At 31.8% G+C, this 17346-nt stretch overlaps 2 protein-coding genes across 2 annotated transcripts; both read right to left on the reverse strand.

Moving 5' to 3' along the window:
- Positions 1 to 2016: 2016 nt before the first annotated feature.
- LOC144567028 (dehydration-responsive element-binding protein 1A-like) lies at positions 2017 to 2929 on the reverse strand. The gene has a single exon (XM_078317053.1). The coding sequence runs from the start codon at positions 2788 to 2790 to the stop codon at positions 2137 to 2139; it is 654 nt and encodes a 217-aa protein (XP_078173179.1). The 5' UTR covers positions 2791 to 2929; the 3' UTR covers positions 2017 to 2136.
- Positions 2930 to 12512: 9583 nt separating this feature from the next.
- On the reverse strand, positions 12513 to 13526 carry LOC144567031 (dehydration-responsive element-binding protein 1D-like). The gene has a single exon (XM_078317056.1). The coding sequence runs from the start codon at positions 13359 to 13361 to the stop codon at positions 12711 to 12713; it is 651 nt and encodes a 216-aa protein (XP_078173182.1). The 5' UTR covers positions 13362 to 13526; the 3' UTR covers positions 12513 to 12710.
- Between the last annotated feature and the right edge of the window lie 3820 nt (positions 13527 to 17346).

A 17346-nucleotide genomic window follows, 5' to 3' on the forward strand; every position in this document is an offset into this window, starting at 1 on the left:
AACCGTTCATCTTGTTCTCCATATTAATATGTGTTTGGAGACCAAATTTTACATTTTTTGGAAATTGTTTACTATTTTTTTAGATTTATTGAATATCGCTGTTTTTTATGGTCCAGATTTGTCTGAAAAAACGTTGTTTTTCAATAAATCTAAAAATATAGTAAAAAATTTCCAAAAAATGTAAAATTTGATCTCCAAACACATATTAATATGGAGAACAAGATGAACGGTTCGGATCGACCGTTAGGATTTTAAAAACTCAAATATTGAGCCATAGCACGGGAGGCCTCTATGCAACCCATAGCACCGTAGCCAAGTCCTTATTAGGATTTGGTTAATATGCTATGGGTTGCATAGAGGCCTCCCGTGCTACAGCTCAATATTCAAGTTTTTAAAATCCTAACGGTCGATCCGAACCGTTCATCTTGTTCTCCATATTAATATGTGTTTGGAGACCAAATTTTACATTTTTAGAAATTTTTTACTATTTTTTTAGATTTATTGAATATCGCTGTTTTTTTATGGTCCAGAGTTGTCTGAAAAACAACGATTTTCAATAAATCTAAACATATAGTAAAAATTTCCAAAAAAATGTAAAATTTGGTCTCCAAACACATATTAATATGGAGAACAAGATGAACGGTTCGGATCGACCGTTAGGATTTTAAAAACTCAAATATTGAGCCGTAGCACGGGAGGTCTCTATGCAACCCATAACACCGTAGCCAAGTCCTTATTAACAACTCAATATTAAAATAAATAAACAAACAAACAAATAGGTATATACAACGGGCGGGTCGATGATATTTTATTAAAATTTGAATCCAATCCGATTACACCGGGTTAAAAAAAATTGTTTACTTGACCCACCTATAATCCAACCCAACCCAACCCATCTATTTTTTATATACGGGTTATGCGGGTTAGACGGGTTATAATTTTGATCGAAAATCTATTATATATCTTTTTACTATTTTTATTAAAACTAGGTACAAATAAAAGTAACAAACATAAATAAAATAGATGTCTATCAGCGATAACAAAAGTATTATTTAACTTAAAATTTTCTTTTTAATACGATAAACCAACAAAATTGATGTCTATCAGTGCACGGTCCCAAGTTAATTAATTTGAACAACTTAGCCAAAACATAGGATATTGTTTTTTTTAAGAAGAAATTTTAGTTAGGATACAGTAACCAAAGTAATTTAAAAATTTAACTGAACCGTTGCATTTAAACCGAAAAAATCAGACCACTTAATCCAAACTTTTTCAGTTCAATTGAAAACTAAATAAAACATTAGAAAATTTAGCTATTTCAAAATGTAGAAAGTAGATTTGAGGCTGGGTCCGGATATAAACGAGTTATTAAGATCAAATTCATGATCCGACTCAAAGTAAGAAGTTTGTCAAAATTCAATCCGTACCCGACCCAGTAACATCTCAACCTGGTAAAATACGGATCGGGTGGGGCGGGTCAGATGGGTCAGATAGGTTGACAATATTTTTGTACACCCCTGCAAACAAACAAATGAAAAAGATCAGCACATTCGTTTTCACTAATAAAGATGGAATCATTCTGTTCTCTGTTCTATGTAGGGATTATGTTAAAACAGAGCATGTTAAACTGTCTCTCAAAACTACTCAAAAATTTTCTAAACCTTCCTCAAATCCACAGAGATACGGCCCCACCCCATTCATTATCATCATACAAATTGCTGAACCACTCAACGGGAGGCTCCATCACCAGCCCCTCAGCCAAGCTCGGGTAGTAAAATCCCACATTCAAATCTCCATTTCTATCCCAATTAAATTTCAATTGATCATAGGCAACTGACATCCGTGACGAAGCTACATCCTTATCCTCTACCATCTCAACGGATGAAGTTAGAAACAGAGACATTCTCGGCCCAGTAAGACTAAGGTTTCCAACAATCAATCGGTTTATATAAACGGTGATTTTGAAAAAAAAAATAAAAAATCTGCGTCAGTCCTCCAATGGAACTAGCTAGATCAAACTTTCCGTTTTCACTAATAACAACGGAATTATTCCATTCTGTTTTAGGTAGACTTTTTAAGTCAAACCATAGCAGGTTGAAATGTCTCATAAAACTATTAAAAAATGTTCCTAAACCTTCACCAATTCCACAGAGTCACGGCCTCACCCCATTCATTATCATCATCCAAATTGCTCAATCCCTCAACAGGAGGCTCCATCATCAGCCCCTCGGCCAAGCTCGCGTAGTACTGTCCAACATTCATATCTGCATTTCCATCCCAATTAAATTCCATTTGATCATTGGTAACCGAATTGATGGTAGATTCAGGTATCAGCGACGAATCCACTTCCTTCTCCTCTACCATCTCAATTGACGATGTAGAAACAAAGATTTTCTCTGTCGGGTATGACGAATCCCTTGAATGGAGCGCCTCGGCAACCTCAGCAGCTGCCTGTTTCATCTCTTGCACACTGGAGAATGAAGGAGGAATGTTGATCAGCCATGCTGAGTCGGCAAAATTTAGACAAGCAGAGCGGCCCCGCAGTGCCATCACTGCAACATCATGCGCCCGAGCCGCCATCTCAGCAGTCGGGAAAGTACCGAGCCAGATTCTCAATTTATTATTGGGATTTCTGACCTCGCAGACCCATCGATTCAAGGTACCTCTACGCCGAACTCCTCTGTAGACGGGATGCCTCGTTTCAATATACTTGGTGCGTCCTGACGGCTTCTTGGGAGGTGCTGACCATACGGTCATGTAGCCGGGCTCGTTGCTAGACGAGGATTGCATTTGAGAATTGAAAGAGCGAATTAATTAATAGAGCTGTGCCTGTGTAGGAGAGTATGAGTGGAGTTTAGAGTGACAAATGTAAAACTGTTGGTGTTTTGAGTTTGTAAGTGAATAAAAGAGAGTATTAATAGGTTATGGGAGCAGAGGGCAGGGAGTCGCAACGCGGGGTTACAGAAATATAGGCAGCGTTTATCTCCGTGTGAACTGGGGCCTGATTTGCTTTTTATTCTGATAATTTATTGCTACTTTTAAGTCCGGAATGTTGCTCTCAGTTTCAACATTTCTGCGGAGGGTGCTTTGGTTTATAGTTGCTTCTCACAAAGGAATTTTCTTTTTCCTTTATTACTCTTGAATTTGCTTACTGAGGTGCTGGTTAGCTTTTCTTCGTTTTGACTGTCGTTTCGTTTGAACTACTGATGGTCTGATGCACTTACACAAGGACTGTATGTCTGCTCAATTGTTGAAATCAGTGTGGCGTTTGTGTTTGGTTTATTAAAAATTTAAAATAGAAGTAGTAGCATTCGAATCAGTGTTTTAAATACAATATAATGTATACATTGTTTAGGCAGTTTATATACTATTATTTTTTTTGTAATAATCTGTACGTATTTATATGGAAATATTATTTTTAATTTACATGAATTATAAGTTGATTTCAATTTTTTTATTTTTGTTATCAAGTCTGCATTGTACTTTTTTTTTTTGGATAAAAAGGCATAATAGCCGTTTCATATTACTGAAACAAAATAGTTAAGTTACAGAGATGTCCCTGTCAAAGCTTTAATTGCCAACAAAATGAGCACCACATATTTTCCAAGTACCAGTAGCTATCCAAGCAATATATAGAGCTATAGTAAAGTTCCAAAAGAGATTATCACAAAATAAGTCTCTATCTAAAGGGCTGAGAGTAATATTAAGCATCATCCACAAAACGTCGTCTTCGTGCGCCATCTCCATAAGCAATCAGGGGCACTTCTGGAAGGTCAGCAACAGCATCAGGCGCCAAAGTCTGAAGTTTGCATTGTATTATTACACAATAAATTTTGAGTTAACCAATATTTTCAAAATAGATTATTATAAAATGTTTGAAGAGAGACATTCAAGAAAAAAATTCAATAATTATAATATTCAAGAATAAAATAATACATTAATTTCTTATGCGTTTGTTTTTGCCAATTAGTATTTATTGGAGAGCTCATTTCAAAATTATGGAGATTTGGGGGGTACATGCAAAATATCCAAATTTCAGGTGCAGGCATGCATATCTCACGCGTCCTCAAATCTAGAGGTTGATGAATTGACAAGTGTTGCTCGGGTACACAAACTGTCATATGATGGGTCCTACTATCTTGGTTTTCCACCACTCAATGTTTTTCATCAACAATTCAACATGTGTAAATTTGGGGTTTTCTACATCTTTGGTTTCCGAATTGGTTTCTCCTGGATCACTATTGTACGCTTCTCATGGCTGTTTTTGTTTCTTTTTGTAAATTAGTGGCGGCTTTTATTTTTGTATATATTACCTCTCTTTCTGGTATCTTTTTGATAAATCAGGGGGCTATCTATATTTTTCATAAAGCAAAACGGGTTGTTGTAAATTTGGTAATAGCTGGGAGTACTTTTGGAAATTCCTCTTTGAGGTCTGTCTCATACTTCTGGGTTGTGTTTTTGTATTTATGGTTAATAGGAGGTGCCAGTTATAAATTTGGTAAATTAGGGGGTTCTTTGTATATTTTGTTCTTGAGGAAAGTTTCGGTTCTTTTCTCTCTTTGAAAATTGTCAGATACAGCGTTATCTCATTTAATTATTAATTCACAGTGGGGTCTCTTGTATATTTGATAATTCATGGGGTCTTTTATGTAAATTATCTAATCAAGGAAGGTCTCTATAAGTTTGCTCTTTGAAGGTTCTTGGATGCTACTAGGTTATCTCAAGCAAGGAGTTAGAATTTACTTGGAATTAATCTGGTTTTCTTTTCTTTTTTGTATCTACATGCTTTGGAATTGGTTTTGGTTCGTGATTCTTTTCTCACAATTATCACCATGTCAATCTGGCAAATGCAAAGGGCTCCTTCTCATGTTGCATGCGCACTACAGCTGCTATTATCAGAAATGGGACTACTACATTGCTTAGGAGTTCTTTGGTTATGATTTTTCCTGTTATTGCCTACTTGAGTCCCTGAAATCCTTTTGAGATTTCAGCAGATTTGATTCCCTGCGCGGAACTCCTTTGTAGACCAGATGCCTTGATTCTGTAAATCTGGTGCGTCCTGACGGCTTCTTTGGAGGCACCAACCATATAATAATGTAGTCCGAATCGCTGCTAGAAGAGTATTGAGTAGAGCGAGTTTGGACTTTTAGAGCGTGTGCTGTTAAATTTGGAAGTGAATGGAAAAAAGTTTTTATGGGTTGTAGGGAGCAAATGGAAGTAGGGGTGTCAATGGTACCTTTTTAGCTGTTTATTCGATCTTATCGTATTCGATCTTATCGTATTCGACAAAGCAGGTATGGATAAATTTTTTTTTTCATTAGCTTAATTATTAGATATGGGTAAGGCTAAAAAAAAAAAATTCTTTAACCAAATGGATAAGGATATGCGTAATGACTATTTCGTACCCGTTACCCTATAGGGTGACTATAAAATCTACATATATATACAATTCAATTTCCAACCCACTTAAATATATATATTTGTGTTTTTGAATTTTCTTTCTTTATAAAAAACAATTTAGTTGGAAATGACTGCACATTTATTTTTATTTTTTATTTATTAGAAATGCAATTACATATTGTGAAATTAATGAGGATTTGATATTTAATTTGTAAAATATAATAAATTAATTATTATATTAGTATTATCCATTATCACCCGCTACTATTTCGTTACCCTATAATATTAACGGGTAAGGATAGGGTAGGATAAGATAAAATTTTAGGGCATGTTCGGACGTCATTGGATTACACGGGATGGGATGTGATGAGAATGAAAACTCACTTTTGAAAAAGTAGGAACCCATAGGCACGGGTGCACATATGAATGATTATGAGAATATGCTGAAATGAGTATTCGGTTGTACCATGAGATTAGTTATGGGAAATCATATTTTCTTTTTAAAATTTTGATATTATACAGTTTTCTTTATTAATAAAATTATCAATAATGCAATTAAATAAATAGATTAAATAATAACTTAACCTTATTTATTAATTATTATTTATAAATATAAATATTTTCTATTACATTATTTATTAATTATTATTTTATAAGTATAAATATAAATATTTTCTATTATTTAATGAGAGATATTTAATAATGAGATTATGCACTCTCTTTGTCTTTTTTTGTTTTTTTTTTATGAATAAACCTAAGGCATGATATATATAATTCAGTTACAAAATTGAAACTTTCATCTCTTGAGAAGGAACGAACCAAAAATATCCAGGAAGACTTTTTTAACAAAATGCATGAGGTATAACCTTATTTTTATTTCATATGTACTTGAATATGACACCGTTGATTATTGAAAAAAGTGCTAATGCCAAACATATCTAAAATTCCAGATTTTATTGCATCCAGGTTAGGTATACTCACAAAAAATTAAGGGTGTGTTCGAATGTCACGGAATTACATAATGATAATGAAAATTCACTTTTTAAAAAGTGGGAGCCCACGGGTACGGAATGCACGGAATTAATTATGGAAATATGAGAAAATGAGTGTTGATTTGTATCATGGGATGAATTGTGGAAAATCTTTATTTATTTTAAAATAAGTATATTTATTTAATTGTTTTAGTTTAGTTTAGTTATAAATGATTTTTTATTTAATTATTGTTTTTGAATAGTACATCGTTCTGTTCTGTGTTGATTTTAACCAATTAAGTTAAAGTTAGCTTAATATAAAAAAGTGATTAAACATAAAATTACAATAAAAAACTGTCGCGCCACCATCTATTTATTTATTTATTTAGACCAATAATATATTGTAAATTTAATATATAGTTGAGAAATATAGTTTTGATCTATTGTAAGTTTTATATATAGTTGCTCCAACATGCACTTTAATCTATTGTAAGTTTTGATTAAAAATTGAGATGTAAGAAAAAATAAAAAATAAAATGTCCAGATCCGAAAGATAGTCCCACAAGCCCCAATGAAATTAAGAAAGAGGTATACATATATAACTTTCTCCAAGCTCAAAAAATGTTACGTGCAATGAGAAAGGCCACGTGGAGAGAGAAAGAAACTGTCAGCCCATGTGATAAGAGAGAAGATTGGGAAAATAAAAATTGAGTTTGAGCTCACTTTTTTTGTTCTCATAAAAATACACAAGTTTGGAACGTTCTTGGAATAAAATATGAGAAGTAATTGGAAAAAAACATGTCATCCGAACAGGTTAGGAAAAAAGTTGGAAACCCAATCCGATATCTACCAAATTCCTATAATTTAGGTTAAGTTAAACAAGGCCTAAATAAAATTAAGTTATACAAAAAACAAAAATATTTTGAACAAATAACAATTAAGGATAAATTAAAGTAGCAGCTCAAGCGTTTGGGAAAAAAAATGGAGATGGACTCAATAAATTTGTTCCCACCATTTTAGCCTAGATGTTTCCAATAAGGGCGTGTTCGTTAGCTTGGGTTTAAGTGGAAAAAGGAAATATATCCGTATTTGTTCCTATATGTGTTCGGCACCTCAGGATAGCACTGTATGGGTTCCTATATGTGTTCCCGATGGGTTTGCTTTTTGCCTTTTAATGGCACTGTTCTCATGGGAAAAAGCAAATTGAGTTGGAGCTAATTTTTTTTTTCCAATTGGCTAACTGCTGCTTAATGTGATTAAGTTACTTTATTATAATTATTAATAATATTAAACTGAATTTAACTAATATTTCCAAATTTTAGTGCTTCTTGATTTGTCCGTAGACTGTAGCACATAATATATATATATATATATATAGAGTACGGCTAACGCGCTTCCTCTAGCATATGGGCCGAAATGCTTCCGGTGGAAATTTGAAATTTCAAAATCCAAAAAGTCGATCTGAACCGTTCATCTTCTTCTCCATATTAATATCTGCTTGGAGACCAAATTTTACATTTTTTGGAATTTTTTTACTATTTATTAAGCCACTTTGAAAATCGCTGATCCAATGGTAGCTTCTGATTTTTACTGTTTGGCAAGCCACCGTTGGATCAGCGATTTTCAAAGTGGCTTAATAAATAGTAAAAAAAAATTCCAAAAAATGTAAAATTTGGTCTCCAAGCAGATATTAATATGGAGAAGAAGATGAACGGTTCAGATCGACTTTTTGGATTTTGAAATTTCAAATTTCCACCGGAAGCATTTCGGCCCATATGCTAGAGGAAGCGCGTTAGCCGTACTCTATATATATATATATATATATATATGAGATGGGTTACGGTGAGTTGCGAAGTAAAACGCGTTTCTACTTCACGCTGTATTTTTATTTTGAAAGTCCAAACGACCAATCCGAACCGTTAGATGTTTAATCCATATTGAAATGTACTTGGAGACCAAATTTTACATTTTTTGGATTTTTTTTTTTACTATATATTAAGCATTTTTGAAAATTGCTATTTTGCTGTGAATAGTAAAAAAACAGTAAAATTTTATGTACCATCAGATTAGCGACTTTCAAAATTGCTTAATAAATAGTAAAAAAAATTCCAAAAAATATAAAATTTGGTCTCCAAGCACATTTTAATATGGAGAACAAGATGAACGGTTCGGATCGACATTTTAAACTTTAAAATCGCAAAATATGAGCGGGAAGTAAAATCGTCGCTTTACTTCGCAACTCACCGTAGCCCATCTCTCTCTATATATATATATATATAGGAATGAGCTACGCTACTCCATGGAGTAAAATGAGTTGGTACTCCACGCAGTCATATTTTTATTTTGAAAATCCAAACGACCGATCCGAACTATTAGATGTGATATCTATATTGAAATGTGCTTGGAGACCAAATTTTATATTTTTTGGAATTTTTTTACTATTTATTAAGCATTTTTGAAAATTACTGATTTGATGGTCCAAAAAATTTTACTGTTTTTTACTGTTTATAGCAAAACAGAAATTTTAAAAAATGCCTAATAAATAGTAAAAAAAAATCCAAAAAATGTAAAATTTTGTCTCCAAGCACATTTCAATATGGAGATCACATCTAACGGTTTGGATCGGTCGTTTGAATTTTCAAAATAAAAATACGATGTGGAGTACAAATGCGTTTTACTCCATGGAGTAGCGTAGCCCATCCCTATATATATAATTTAAAAGTTATTAATATCATATTTTTTATTTGTTTATAAATATTTTTATAATTTATTTGTACCCGTCTTCTTATATTCTTATTTTATTTAATTATAAAAATATTTATATTTTATAAAATAATAAGTACTAAGTAGTGTTATGTTAATTTTTAATATATATTATTTAATTACATTACTAATAATGTTATTAACAAAAATAATTATAAAATATCAAACATTTTAGAAATAACATAAGACTTCCCACAATTAATTCTATGGTACAACCAAACACCTATTTTAACACATTCCCATAATTAATCCTGTGCGGTCCCGTCCTCATGGGTTCCCGCTTTTTTAAAAATAGATTCTCATCCCCGTCAAATCTCATCCCATATAATTCCTTGACATCCGAACAGGCCCTAAATGAAAAAAAGATGGAAATATTTTGAGAAAATTTTGGCCATCCGAACGGTGTTATAGGATTATAATCCAATTCAGTCCAAAACCCATTCGTTCCTATAAAAAATCTAACGTCCGAACACGTCTTTAATGGATATAGGTAGGATATGAATAAAATTAATTTTAATAGATATGAGTACGAAAATGCCTCCATCTGACTCGTACCGTACCCATTGACCCCTAAATGCAAGGGAGTCGCAATGAATGCATATCCTTTACATTAACTCAAAAAGGAATCTTTTGAGTTAATGAATCTCAACCGTCGGATTTTAAACGGAGCCAATTCAGCTCTTGCTTATGATATAGGTGACTCTTTAATATTAGTGCAAATCTAGTGTCACAAATTTTAAAATAAATCGGATGGTCAAGATTCATTAACTCAAAAGATTTCCTTTTGAGTTAATGCAGAGGATACGAATTCGAGTCGCAATGCCGTATTAGAGAAATAAAGCAGCGTTAAGCTATCTCTGTACGAGAAAACAGCTGGGGATGAAAGTGACTGAAATCCTAATTTTTTTTATTTTTTTTATTCTGATCTGTTTATTGTTACTTTTAGGTCCGGAGTATTGCTCTCAATTTCGTACACTTTCTCTGTCACGATGCTGCTGAGCTTCTTCGTTTTGACAATCGTTTCGTTTTTACTACGCGGATGATTGTGTAACCCGTCTGTCTGCACAATTGTTAAAATTAGTGTGCGTCTGCATTTGATTTATTAATACAGAAGTAGACGTATTCAGATCAGTGTTTTAAACATGATATGATGTGTGTATTATTTACGCAGTTTGTATATTATTATTTTTTAGTAATAATTTATTTGATATAAAACTTTGCGTATGTTTAGTTTTCAAACTTTTATATGTCATCGAAAATAAACTGTGACATAATTTAATATTACGTTGTATAAATACAGATTATAATATAAATAAAGAAAGACAATGGAGAAAACACAAATTGTAATATAACTGGTGAAAAATAATTAAAGACTATAGAGTCAACCACTCAATCAATAAAGTTCGAATCTGCCAATTAAGAATTGCCTTCTAACCATGGTTTTGACGCAAGACGTATATAATGTTTTTTTTCCAAGAGTGATGATTTCATTTGTCCTGTATAATTGGATTGGTTATTCTAAATGATATTATAATTTGAAATTTATTTTTGAGTCATTGTTTACAGTAATAGCTATACTTCTATATTCCTTTTTCCAGCAAGGAAGATAGACAATTTCGAAACTATAAAAAAAATACTATTATAGAATATTGTGGTATATATATACTTTACCTGTATTCTTGCAGAACCATTATACAATTTGGAAAGAAGAGAAGCAGATGCGGAGTCCCTCCCTACTGGAGAGCAACAAAAATCTGAACTGGCCCTTTTATGCAAACGTGTGGCTGTAATGGAAGCCCAGCTGCTGATAGAGAAGACAGCGGGCCCTCGTGTCGCACACGTGCTCAGAAAAGGGTAGCGCCCCAATTGCTGAGTCACCACAGACAAAAAATTCGTATAAAAATATCCAATACCAGGACCAGGAGACAAGGAGAAGAATTAATCAGGTAGCTTCCCCCGCCAGGTGTTCCCCAAATCCCATGGATCTCATAGCCGCAAGTCGCAACACTCCTCACTTCACTATCAAAGAGACGTCTGCATTTCCGCGCCAAAGCCTCTCTGGAATATTATCTCCCAGGCGAAGGATCAATCTGCTGATATCTGTGTAGCCTAGCCAGGTACAAGTTCATATATTTTTCTTCTTGTAATTATAAATCTAGTACCCAGTGTTTTAAAATGCGGTTTTGTTCATGCATGCGGAAGGCCACTGCATACCGCATATGCGGTATGCGGACACATATGCGAATTTTCATGCAGATTTATATATGCGAATTTTAAAATAAAAATTCATGTATATATATATATTCATATTCATATATTTGAATTTATTTTCACATAATAACATAACTCACAATAATTTTTTGATTTTTTTAATATAAATTTTAATTAAAATACAATCAAATTATCAAAACTGCATGGAAAACTGCATGGCCGCATATTCGGACCGCATGGCCGCATTTTTAATCCGCATGACCTCATATTCGGACCGCATATGCGGCCGCATGGAAAAACCGCATGAGAATTATGAGCACGGCTGCCGACCGCATACGCATATGCGGCCGCATTTTAAAACACTGCTAGTACCCGAACAAGAATGCATACATCAAATAAGACTTTTAGGTTGCGTTTGGATCAACCAAGAATAGAGCTAATTAACCTTGGATTAGCTCCACTGTTCTCAATTTTTGTTGATTCAAACATAAATTAGCAATTTGAGTTAGCTTAAGAATATCTCTATTCTACTAACCCATAAAAAAATATGAGTTAGCAAGAATAGAACTTATGAGGTTAGTGATATTAATAAAATATTTGATTCATCTCAATTAAAGTTAGTTTAAATATTAAATTAGTATTAAATATAATATAATATTATTTTAGATTAGTATTAAATAAACTATTAGTTTAAATATTAAATTAAATATAATATTATTTTAAAATGTAGATTAGTATTAAATAAATATAATATTAAATTAGATTAATATTAAATAAAATGTTAGATAAAATATAATATAATATTAGTTTAAATGTTAAATGTAATATAATATTAATTTAAATATTAAATTAGTATTAAATAACTATAATATAAAATTAAATTAATATTAAATATAATATAATATTAATTTAAATATTAAATATAATATAATATTAATTTAAATATTTAATGTAATATAATATTAGTTTAAATATTAGATTAGGTTAATCACTATTTTATTTATTATCTCTATCGCTATTTCAAACATACAATCCAAACGATATTTTTACTAACTCGAATAGTTCAAAGTTAGTGCTATTCTCAAACCATTCGGACTAGCACTATTCTCAACCACTAACCCAAAAATCGCTATTCTTGAACTAATTATTGCTCGATCCAAACGTTAATTAAGGTTTTCAGCAATCAATCGTTTATATACACAACAGTGATTTGAGAAAGAATACTTACATCACAGTCCTCAAATGGAACCAACTATTCACTACTCGAATTTAAACAACTAACAAATGAATAGAAGGATCAGACTGTTGAAACAGAGCAGGTTGAAATATCTCTCCATACTAACAAAAAATGTTCCTAAACCTTCGTCAATTCCACAGAGACACGGCCCCACCCAATTCATTATCATCATCCAAATTGCTAAACCACTCAATAGGGGGCTTCATCATCAGGCCCTCGGCCAAGCTCGCGTAGTACAGTCCCACATTTATCTCTCCATTTCCATCCCAATTAAACTCCATTTGATCATAGTCAACAGAATTGATGGTAGATTCAGCCATTAGTGACAAAGCCACTTCCTTTTCCTCTACCATCTGAACCCATAATGTAGAAACAGAGACATTCTTTGTTGAGTATGATAAATTTCTTGAATGGAGCGCCTTGGCAACCTCAACTGCTACCTGCTTCATCTCTTGCACACTAGAGAAGGAAGGAGGGATTTTGATCAGCCATGCTGAGTCGGCAAAATTAAGGCATGCAGAGCGGCCATGCAGCGCCATCACTGCAACGTCATGCGCCCGAGCTGCCATCTCAGCAGTTGGGAAAGTACCGAGCCAGATTCTTGATTTATTATTAGGGTTTCTGACCTCGCAGACCCAGCGGTTCAAGGTACCTCGTTGCCGAACTCCTCTGTAGACGGGATGCCTTGTTTCTTTGAAGTTGATGCGTCCTGACGGCTTCTTGGGTGGCGCTGACCAAACGTTCATGTAGTCTGGTTCGTTGCCAGAAGAGGAATCCATTTGAGATTTGAAAGAGCGAATTAATTAATAGAGCTGAGTAGGAGAGTATGAGTGGAGTTTTAGAGTTACAACTGTAAACTGTTGGTGTTTTGAGTTTGTAATCGAAGGGAAGACGGTATTTATGGGTTGTGGGAGCAGATGGCAGGTAGTCGCAACGCGGGACTACAGAAATAAAGGCAGCGTCCATCTCCGTGCGAGAAACAGCTGGCAATTGGAAAGTTGACTGGAAAGTGGAATGGTGGAATCTAGATATTTGTTTTTATTTTCAGTGGAATGGTGGAATCTAGATATTTGTTTTTATTTTCAGGATTTATCAACTGGTTCTCTTATTAAAAAAACGAACTGTGACCTGTATACTTTTAAAATAGAGGTGGTGTCCAATTACACCATTAGCGACACATTTTGTTGTCATATTTTTATAAATTATTTTTATAATTTTAAAATTTAAATAGTCGATCCGGATATTTAAACGTGATGTCCATATTAAAATGTGCTTGAATATCAAAATTTACATTTTTTTTAAAATTTTTTACTATTTATTTAGAATTTTTTAAAATTATTATTTTTCAATAGTCCAAGATTACCTCAAAACAACTTTGTACACATTTTAATAAATACTAAAAAAAATTCAAAAAATATAAAATTTGGTCTCCAAGCACATTTTAATATAGAAATCATGTTGAACAGTTCGGATTGTTTGTTAGGATTTTAAAATAACAAAAGTGACTTATAAAAATATGGTGTTAAGATCTGTCACCATAAAATGGTGTAATTCCTCTTTAAAATATTACATATATTATTGTCTAAAATTTAAAATAACAAATTTAGACTTCTAATTATAATAACTGACATTCAATTCTTCATGAATTTTATTAAAAAAACGAACCGTGACATGTATACTTTTAAAATACTACATATTTTACTAAAATTTAAAATAACAAATTTATAATTCTATATTATAATAACTGACATTCAATTCTTCATAAATTTTATTAGCTCTAAATTCATCATCCTGTGTAGTTCGTAATTCTCATTTTATCTTTATATAAAACTAGTCAAGTGTCCGTGCGTTGCAACGGAAATTGAAATATTATTTTAGTCACTTTCTTCAAATGTGATTATTTTTTAATTAATTTCTTTATTATGTATTCGTCAATAATAAAAACAAATGATTCTTAATACTATATTATTTGTGGAGATAATTAATTGTAAATAAATTAGTCAAAATATATATTATTTGTAGAGATAATTAATTGTAAATACGTATCATACTGACCTTTGCGGAATACACATGCTCATCACATCTATGCACTATATAAAAACTTCGTATTAGATAGACATAAAGTTCACACGTTACTAATCTCATCCATATAAAGATCATTTATCATGGTCCTATAAATTAATTGTAAATACATATCATGCTGACCCTTGCGGAATACATATGTTTATCACATCTATACAATATATAAAAACTTCATATTAGACATGCATAAAGTTCACATGCTACTAATCCCATCCATATAAAGAACATTTATCATGGTCCTGTTAACTAATCTCAAATGATTGGAAAGGATTAAAAAAGAAGCCATCTCAAAAGTGGCGAAGCATCTCATAGAAAAAAAAAATTTCATGTCCCATTCCAACATGCTATTGACAGTAACAAGCAATCAATGTAGATGTACTAATTTCATGTCCCATTCCAAGTGCTAGTACTTTGAGTTTTGTGCCAAGTTAAAAAGAACGGTACAGATCTCCTAATTAAAAACATTATAGAATGAAGCACCTGGTTTTGCGTGGGGAATGAGAAAAAGAAAAAGGCACGCGTCTTCTGTCTCGGGGAAGGAAAAAAAGGAGAAAACGCGTGGAAAAAGGAAATTTAGGTGATACAATTTCTGTGTGGCATTATATGTAGCATGGATCTAACTAACTAAATTTAGACTTCTACACGATTGACAACATGAAATAAATACATAAAATCAAAATTAATGGTTAATGGCTGAGTTTGAATTATATTTTTGATCAGTGGCTGAGATTTAGACAATCAATGGCTCAGATTCTCTCTGGGTGAATAGAGCTTTGGAGTCCAAAAAATTTTGTGTGCTATTTAGTAGTGAGGATGAGGATGTAAAGTATAATACACTTAGGGCGTGTTCGGCAGCCCTTTTTTTCTGGGATTTTTCATGGGTTTGGGTCAGATCAAATTATAATCCTATGTAAGCGTTCGGCAGTCCTTTTTTTTCCCATAATATTCCTACAGGTAGGATCCCATCGTTTCCATTTCAATGCAATTTGGTGGGGGCTCAAACTCCTTCTGGGACCCACACTTTTTCATTACCTTTTTGCCTCCAGCCACGTGCCCTCTTCAAATTTTCTTCCAACTGTGTCTTTCTCTTCCTCTTATATAAAAGGAACTTAGATATATTTGATTGCTAGTTGTGGGACTAACTTTTGTTTTGATCCGGATTTTTTTTAATTTCATATTTTTAAAATGTTTTTAACTGTTGTTTTCTTATTTTTTAAATTACATATTTTATATATTTGTTTGTTTTCTTTCTTTTTTGTAATTACATATTTTAAATATTTGTTTATTTATAAATGTTTATTTTTGTGAATGTTTTAAAATGTTTATTTTTGTGAATGTTTTAAAATGTTTATTTGTGTAAATGTTTTTAAATGTTTATTTTGTAAAATGTTTTTAGTTATTGTTTTCTCATTTTATTGATTTATTTATTTATAAATATTTTCTTATTTTATTTGTACCCATTTTAGTAATATTAAATATTTAATTAATTTTATTTAATTACATTATTGTAATTTATTAATAAAAATTATTAATAACTAAACTAAACTAAAACAAATAAATATATATATTTTAAATAAATAAATATTTCCCAAAATTAATCTCATGATACAAACGAACACTCATTTTCTCATATTCCCATAATTAATCCCGTGCATTTCATACCCGTGGGTTCCCACTTTTTCAAAAGTGAATTCCTGTTTCCATTCCCATTCCGTAATCACGTGACATCCGAACACGCCCTTACTCACTACACAATTAAACCTATCAGATTATTATTAGATAAATCAAACATTATCATTCATTGTCACGTATAATATCACACAAACATGCATATCTTTTTTTGTAGCAAAAATTATTTATCGTAAACACCATTATCAAAAGTAAACATAACCAATTATATTTTGGGCATTGTTTGTGTCTCACATCCTTATCTTATTTTTCAATATCCAAACTATCTATCCAAACCACTCAGCATACTTGACAGCATTTGTAAAGGTTTTCAAAAAAGAAACAGCTACTCAAAATGATCTCCAAATTAAAATGTGCCTACCACCAAATTTTATATTTTTTTCTAAATTATTTAACTATTATTTTATATAGGTACGAAGTCATTATTTTTGATGATTTAGAATTTTCATAAAAAAAAGTAATTTTATATCTATCTAACATATTACGAAAAAATATAAAAAAAAAATGCAATTTAGTCTCCAAGCATATTTTTATTATGAGATCATATTGAGTGATTCAGATCAATTCAGATCGATTATTTGAACTTTAAAAATAGAATTAAAAGAATACGAAGCACAAATAAAGTAAAGAAGACATAAGACATAAGACATTTGAACTATATACTTGATTATATCACAACAATTCGACAACTAAAATATTATCTTGCATAAACAATTCATATTGGAATCCATTGGCTGATTTCGGCTTCTTACTCTGGTGTGCTCTCGGATTAGAGTACATACTTTAAATATATCTTCGAAAATATAAAACTGGTTAATCTGTGTTTCTAAAATATTTAATATACAATAAATTTATATTAGATAAACAGGTCAATTATTTTAATTAAGGAAGATAAATATGTTATTCAAGATTTTAGAAGAAAACCAATACATAATTCTAGATTTTAGAAGAAATGTATAATTTGATAGTATTACAAGGACGTCTAAAATTTAA

This window comes from Carex rostrata, chromosome 16 (assembly GCF_964058835.1).
Source record: "Carex rostrata chromosome 16, lpCarRost1.2, whole genome shotgun sequence".
Classification (NCBI taxonomy): Eukaryota; Viridiplantae; Streptophyta; class Magnoliopsida; order Poales; family Cyperaceae; genus Carex; species Carex rostrata.

Excerpts from the sequence above, each read along its gene's own strand:
- LOC144567028 (XM_078317053.1), bottom strand. The coding sequence starts at position 2,790 with ATGCAATCCTCGTCTAGCAACGAGCCCGGCTACATGACCGTATGGTCA.
- LOC144567031 (XM_078317056.1), bottom strand. The coding sequence starts at position 13,361 with ATGGATTCCTCTTCTGGCAACGAACCAGACTACATGAACGTTTGGTCA.